At 35.7% G+C, this 7909-nt stretch overlaps 1 protein-coding gene across 2 annotated transcripts; it reads left to right on the plus strand.

Annotated features, from left to right (window-relative positions):
• Nucleotides 1-7655, plus strand: LOC306871271 (S-adenosylmethionine synthase-like). 2 transcript variants are annotated; one of them, XM_079419075.1, is made up of 9 exons: nucleotides 1-154; nucleotides 1684-1761; nucleotides 1889-2011; nucleotides 2656-2768; nucleotides 2855-2998; nucleotides 3126-3344; nucleotides 5068-5250; nucleotides 5346-5479; nucleotides 6788-7655. In XM_079419075.1, exons 1-9 carry the CDS (start codon nucleotides 61-63, stop codon nucleotides 6888-6890), a joined length of 1191 nt encoding a protein of 396 aa, XP_079275201.1. In that variant the 5' UTR covers nucleotides 1-60; the 3' UTR covers nucleotides 6891-7655. The 2 variants fall into 2 exon arrangements, with proteins under 2 accessions (XP_079275201.1, XP_079275202.1); XM_079419076.1 differs by lacking the exon at nucleotides 6788-7655 and having other exon boundaries at nucleotides 5346-5495.
• The last annotated feature ends 254 nt before the right edge of the window (nucleotides 7656-7909 follow it).

Genomic DNA, 7909 nt, shown 5'->3' on the forward strand with positions numbered 1-7909 from the left:
GACACTTCTCCTGCGGTTTCCCAACGGGTGTGCTGAAGTACTGCAAAAGAGAAACTAAAAATGATGAACGGAGAGATGAACGGTTTCCACAACTCTCTTATTGAGGAGGACTGCTTCTTGTTTACATCGGAGTCCGTTGGAGAGGGGCATCCAGGTAAAACGTCCAAACAAACTTTTACAGTAACTTATTCAGCTTCGCTATTATATAACAGCACCTGTTCTGCACTGTACTGTCGCATTATTATTCTTAGTAGCTTTTTTTCTTACCATATTTTTACTAAAATAACTTTGTATTTGCTTTTGTTTGGAAACATATCATTTAGTATAACTCAATGCTCAGATTAAATGAACGTAGCTACTCTGATGCGCCGTAGATTTAAAAACTATTGTAAGTTACTTGGTTTCTTTGGCTGTGTGTCAAAAACTAATGAGCGGCCATCATAGACAGCATTTTGAGCACAACAGTCGCGTTCACTCTGTCTCAAACACATGCACACTCATCTCAGCTGACGCTGCAAACTCCTCTCATGCCCATAAAGGTAGTCTAGGTAGGCAGATCAGCAGGTTTTGAGACACAGCCTCGCGCTACACGTGGGATCAAATATGAGGTCTGAGCGCAGACTCCGCCCACCGTGAAAACGACGCTGCATTTGCCGCCAACAGTGAAATCTGCGAAGACTGGGAGCCCACCCCCCTCCTTCTCCAAAATAACCCTTAAAGTCACGCTGAAATTATTATAGTTTTGCATTTTAAAATGTTCAGACACTTTAAATTTCAGTTTAGTTTTAGCAAGTTCCAACTTATATTCAAACGTGTGTGTGTGTCTATGTGTGTGTGTGTGTGTGTGTGTGTGTGTGTGTGTGTGTGTATAAATGTATATGTATTAGTGCTGTCAAACGATTAATCGCATCCAAAATAAACGTTTTTGTTTACATAATATATGTATGTGTACTTTGTATATTTATTATGTATATATAAATACACATACACACACATACCGTAAATATTATGAAAATATTTACATGTATTTACATGTGTATATATTTATATTCTTATATTATATATATATATATATATATATATATATATATATATATATATATATAGTAGTTTCAGTTTGGTATTTATAGTTAAACAGACAGTCAAAAATAAATAAATAAAATAAAACAAGCAAGGCTTTTTGAATTTAAGAGAGAACAACTGTACCTTAGAATACAAAATAGCAAGTGACTGGATCATAGACAATGTAAGCATTTGTTGGAGCAAAATTTATATATAAATTTGCATGAATGAATAAATAAATAAATAAATAAATACATGGCTAAGTTGTATGTACCAATGAAAAGTCATAATTTAATTTTCAAATACTGGTCCTTTAAATGTGAACTATAAAGACCACAGATAAAATACTACTTTTATAATGTAGTTTTATAACTAACTTTTTTTTATTATTGTGCTGTGCTTTTATTGTTTTGTTTGTGAAATAACCATGAACAATATATAGGCTGTTATTTATTGAAAGTTTGGAGATTTTTTTTGCCTCCTGCTCCTTATTTGTATAAGCGTAGTGTATTTGGCTCGAGTTAATTCCCAAGCACAACTGATGGACAACAAGCAAATGCAGTGTGGATTCTGACAAATCTATATAGAATAGTAATGAATGTTCCTGTTTTCATTGTACAGATAAGATATGTGACCAGATAAGTGATGCTGTGTTGGATGCTCACCTGAAGCAAGACCCAGATGCAAAAGTGGCTTGCGGTATGTTGACTTTGATTTCTGTGGATTTTCAGAATCATTGAGCTTGCCTGAATATTTTGCATGTCCTTTTCCAATATCATTAATATGAATGTTTCATGGTCTTTTTTTGTTCTTCTTTTTTCACTAGAAACTGTAGCCAAGACTGGAATGATTTTGCTGGCAGGAGAGGTGACGTCTCGTGCTGTTGTTGATTATCAAAAGGTGGTCCGTGACACCATTAAACACATTGGCTATGACGACTCATCCAAGGGTTGGTTTGAGGATATATTTTATTATCCATGCTGCAGCATTTACCATTCAAAAGTTTGGAGTTGGCAAGAGTTTTTGAAAGAAGTCTCTTCTGCTCACCAAGGCTGCATTTATTTAATCGCAAATGCGAAAACAATATAATGTAACTGAAATTATTACAATATTGATTTATAGTAACAGTGCGAAATATTATAACTATTTTTAAAATAACTGTTTTGTATTTGAATATATTTTAATATTCCTATGATCAAAGCTGAATTTTCAGCATCATTACTTCTGTCTTCAGTGTCACATGATCCTTCAGAAATCATTCTAATATGCTGATCAAGTAACACGTCTGATTATTATCGGTGTTAAAAACAGTTTTGCTGCTTCATATTTATGTGGAAACTGATACATTTTTCTCTTTGAATAGAAATTTCAAAAGAACAGCATTTATTTGTAACATTATAAATGTCTTGATCGTTTTAATGCACCTATGCTGAATAAAAGTTCTTTCAAAAAGAAAAAAAAAAGTGAATTACCCCAAACATTTGAAGAGTAGTGTAACTGGATGTGTGGAGATTTTACTGTAATGTAATTGAAATAGGAGCAGATGAATGGTCAATATACCAAATGACCAAATTTTCTCTCTTGAACCCATAGGCTTTGATTATAAGACCTGTAATGTCCTGGTGGCTCTGGAGCAGCAGTCTCCAGACATCGCCCAGGGTGTTCATTTGGACCGCAATGAAGAGGATGTTGGGGCTGGCGACCAGGTAAGCCAGTGCAGTCCTAGAACTGTAAATGCAACTCTTTTAATAACATTTCAGTATTAATATGTTCTGTTTTGTGCTTTATTTAGGGTCTAATGTTTGGTTATGCCACTGATGAGACAGAGGAATGCATGCCACTCACTATCGTGCTCGCACACAAACTTAATGCCAAGTTGGCTGAACTGCGGCGTAACGGCACCCTGCCCTGGCTCCGGCCGGACTCCAAGACTCAGGTCTGCTGAACAGCATTTCGAAACACAAAAATGTGTGAAATTGAGTTTACATAGCTAGAAGTGCTTGCATGCAGGTACTTGTGAAGACTGCGTTTCCTGACAGTGCAACATGACTCTTTGAAAACAGGTTACTGTGCAGTACAGACAGGAGTGTGGCGCCATGCTGCCGGTGCGCGTCCACACTATTGTCATCTCTGTGCAGCACGATGAAGACATCTGCCTTGATGAAATGCGCGATGCTCTTAAAGATAAAGTCATTAAATCTGTGGTGCCCTCTGTTTATCTGGACGACGATACCATTTATCACTTGCAGCCCAGTGGTCGCTTTGTCATCGGAGGCCCTCAGGTAGAAACCGGTTTTGATTTTGGTGGAATTTCTAGATTTTACACTTACTAAAAGTTGAGTGTTACATAAATGAATTGTGAAGTGTTATTTGTTTTTCTTATAAACTGAAATCAAATATCGTGTTTTATCCGCTTACGTCCATTTTATCCGCTTTTTAAACAGCTCGAAACACCTCTTGAAATATTTATTTCTTCTTGAAATTTTGTGAATAGGGTCCTAAATGTGCATGCAAAGTTTTGACACATGGATGTGTTTTAGTAAGGCTTTACAAATGTTGGGTACATTGATTGTGTTAGGGATCAAATTGACCGTCATTCATTTCCATTCGATTTGGCAAAAATCAACACTGAAAATTAAAATCGTCAAGTAAAAAACATTTATTGTAGCTTATCAAAGCTAAAATATTAAATTGGAACTTACAAAATAAAACACACTAAGTTTACTTGAAATTGACGACTTGAAGGATAATTCACAGTTTCTTCATTGAGTTTCACAGTGTTTTTGGTTGTTAGTTTGGATCTCAATTACTGGTCTGCAGCACTGAAAAGTATGAGAATCACAGTTTCACAAACGCAGTGTCTATTTACACTAAGTGCAAATATCCCGCCTCGTTGGCAAAGGCTATTTACACTAACTCCACCCACCAACGTGTGATTGGGATAGTCAACAATGCAAAAAGACGCTAGTTCAACATCAGTTTCAGTGGTGTAGATGGTAAGGCACGTAATTTATGTCGCGATCGACCCGAGTTCGAATCCACCTTTTGCCAAACTTTTTTTCTCCCTTTTCAAATCTCATATCGCATCGGAAAGACGTCCGTTCGTATCTAGTCGTAAAAATGAAGGAAATAATAGGGTTGGGTTAGGGTAGGTGTAGGGATTGTCCCAATAAGGTGGCATCCATAATAACCTAATTTGAAAACAATAATTTACACTCAATACGTTATTGCGTACTGTTTTATAATGTACTACAATACAGAGGTGCAGATACTATTTTCAGTAAGTAGTATAAATGGCAGAAAATCTTGCTATTTTAACATAGTGTAATCTATAGCCATTTGCACTCAGTGTAAATGGCATATCATTAAAAAATACTGCTATTTTCACTTAGTTAATAGAATCCTTTGCTATTTGCACTTAGTGCAACAAATGCGACAAAAAGGGTGCAAATAGCAATGAATACTACTTAAACTAAGTACAAATAATGTTCTATACAATTTATATTTGTTGTAGTTGTTTGTACTACATGTTGAAAAATGCTTTACTTTGAAGCAATTTTTACTCAGAAATTGTTAGTTAATTTCACAAATAATGAAATGGCAAGTAACACTGAATTAAACATTACATTCTGAAGTAGAAAGTATAAAAAAAAATTACTCCAAATAAATTTAGATTTTTGGCAACTATGCAAAAACATCTTTTATGTCATCACAAAGCATCCACATATTTCTCCCCCTTTTTTTTTTTTTTTTAATTTTAACCAAAATATCTGGGTCAAATTGAATTGACTCATAATCGAAATAACAGTAGAAATGCATGGAAATGATTAGATTTCTCACATATTTTATATATTTTTAAGTCTTTGACAAGCTACAAAACATGATATGAATGCTAATGTTTTTCATATTGTTTTGGTAAACTGCATGCAAAGCAATGAGGAATCAGTTGGATCACACAGTGAGTACCCAGATTTGTAACTCAAACATATTTTTCCATTCACGCAGGGTGATGCCGGCCTGACTGGTCGTAAGATTATTGTCGATACCTATGGAGGCTGGGGAGCCCATGGAGGAGGAGCTTTCTCTGGAAAGGACTACACCAAAGTGGACCGCTCTGCGGCATATGCTGCCCGCTGGGTGGCCAAATCTCTAGTGAAGGCTAAACTGTGCAAGCGTGTTCTTGTGCAGGTAATTTGGCAAGATATTTCGCATTTTGCTCAGAAAGTATAATACTTTGAATATGAAGTTCATTCATATATGAAATTGCATTCACAATGATGCAGGTTTCTTATGCCATCGGAGTGGCCCATCCTCTTTCCATTTCCATCTTCCACTATGGCACGTCCCAGAAGAGTGAGCAGGAGCTGCTTAAAATCGTCAAGAAAAACTTTGATCTTCGTCCAGGAGTCATTGTGAGGTAACGGCTGCTCTCTCAACACATTAGCCTGTGATCGAAGCCTTTCATATTCCTTCATCTTTCAGCTTGACACAGATTGGAGTGAATCATTCATTTTTCTTCTGCTTCTGCCTGTGCTTCCTTTTTCTTTGGGTCTTTGCATCTCCTGATTCAGTCAGAAAGCTGATAGTAGTTCTAGCAAACTCATTCAACATTTTCTAAGTAATTATTCAAGCTTCAGGACAGCACAAAAACAGTTGATAATAAAATTAAAGCAAGAAACGAAATACAGGAAAATACAGGAAAGGGAACTACAGTAGTGTTTAAAAGATTGGGGTCTGTAAGATGTTTTTAATGATTATGAAAGAAAGCTCCTCAGCTCACTAAGGCTATATTTATTTTTGATCACAAATAAAACAGTAATATTGTGAAATATCATTACAGTTTAAAGTAATTGTTTTCTGTTTTGATACTTTAAAATGCAATTTATTCCTGTGATTATCATTACACCAGTCTTCAGTGTCACATGATCCTTCAGAAATCATTCTAATATGCTGATTTGCTGCTTAAGAAAAAATTCTAATTATTATCAAAAACAGTTGTGCTGCTTATAATTTTTTGTGGAAATCATGGATTCCTTGATGAATAAAGTTTAAAAGAACAGCATATATTTGAAATCTTTTATAACATTACAAATGTCTATTACTATTATACATGTCTTTATTTCTTTAAGAAAGAATCTTACGGACCACAAACTTTCCTCAAGTATTAAACATTTATAAACTGAGAAGTAATGCTGTAAAACTAAGACTAAATTACTTGAATTGTCATATTTTTAATAGCATGATTGTTACATAAACTAAGAGATAATGTGTGAATATTAATACCAAAACAGGTAATAATTACACACGTGACAGCAAAGTGTGAGCTCTCTGTAAAAAGCAGTCAGATAACTGGTAATGTAGAAAGATGGGCATTTTTCTTTTCTTTTTTAGATGGTACTCAGTCACTTACAAGCTTCCACTCTGCTTAGGATGTTGCCTTAGAAGGTAGCTGCAGGTTTGGAATGGAGCCATCATGTTTCCTCTCTGGATTCAAAGTGAACTGGTTCAAGTGGTTAGCTAGTGTTTGCTATCTATCAGACTTGCTTTCTAATTTCATACTGCAGTTTCCTTCTTCAGGCCAACTAGTGAGTGTGACGGTAAGTGATCGCTTCATCTCCTCTCTGGCTGGCTGGGTGTTCAACTGTGCACTTGAAGTATCATCTACATGATTAATTCATGCAGTTGTATTTTGACCAGTCAATAATCCATGGCTGATGTGTTCTAGGGAGCTGGAGCTGAAGAAGCCAATATATCAGAAGACTGCTGCTTACGGCCACTTTGGCCGTGAATCTTTCCCTTGGGAAGTTCCTAAAAAGCTGCATTACTAAACCGTTTGTCAAGGTTTTTCCTCTCTAGGCCTGTTGGCGTATTCTACAGAGAAGCCCACATGGCTTACGAGGAGAAGTCTGGTTATTCTGGTACAAGTCCTGCTTATTTAAATCTTTTTCCTTTCATTTTGATGTTTTCATGTTGCATCACATATTTTATTCTTAGTCTTTTATGATTCATCAGCATTAGTATAAAGGAAGTATACTACACGGATTAACACATTCATTTCAATCCTAGGAATTGTAAACTGGTTGGCCAGTATTAATTACGGATTTAATTTTATGCAGAATTACCAAGCTCTTCACCAATGTATCATAAGCATTCCCAACTGTTTTAAAATTGTGTATTTATTTGTGCTGTCCTCTATGCACATGTATTGAAATCTGTCATCTGGAGGTCAGTTCTTATGCTGTATGTTGCTGTAACTTCTCTCTAGCGCTCTATGGTTCCCAAGTGTCATACAGAGAAACTTTGGGGACTCAGCCACAAGGAAAGTGGATGCTGCAGTGCCATTTATTTTGGCCAACACTAATGCATTATTGGATGCTTATTGTCTTTCTTCTTTCAAGTCTTTCCTTAAACAGAGGGATAGCAATTTTGGCTGGTGTTGTACAGAGAAACTAGCCTTGTTTACATGCGTTCTCTCGCTCTCTCTCTCTCTCTCGCTCTCTCGCTCTCTCTCTCTCTCTCTCCCTCTCTCTCTGTTTCTTTTCTTCCTCCAGTTTTAATTTATTTTTAACAATAAAATATTTTCTATTATGGCGTAAGGTGTCATCGTCTTTTTTTTCTCTCTCTTTGTATATAGAATTATATACATATAGGTATAACTATAACCGGCCACGATCGTTTTGGCCTTAGGAATCAGGTTTGAATTATATATTATAAAACAGTATTTATTTTGACAAAATTAAGATGGCCATAAATGAACTATTGATTTGGTCTGGGAACTCATGAGTTTTAATAAATATTTACTGACGTCTGATAAGATACAACCAAAAATGAAAATTTGCTGTTATTT

This window comes from Barbus barbus (assembly GCF_936440315.1).
Source record: "Barbus barbus genome assembly, chromosome: 6".
Taxonomy (NCBI): domain Eukaryota; kingdom Metazoa; phylum Chordata; class Actinopteri; order Cypriniformes; family Cyprinidae; genus Barbus; species Barbus barbus.

Bases quoted from the DNA above. Each gene is read 5' to 3' on its own strand.
- LOC306871271 (XM_079419075.1), top strand. From the start codon at position 61: ATGATGAACGGAGAGATGAACGGTTTCCACAACTCTCTTATTGAGGAG. The intron at 1,762-1,888 runs GTATGTTGACTT...TTTTTTCACTAG, and splicing joins AGATGCAAAAGTGGCTTGCG to AAACTGTAGCCAAGACTGGA. The intron at 2,769-2,854 runs GTAAGCCAGTGC...TGCTTTATTTAG, and splicing joins ATGTTGGGGCTGGCGACCAG to GGTCTAATGTTTGGTTATGC.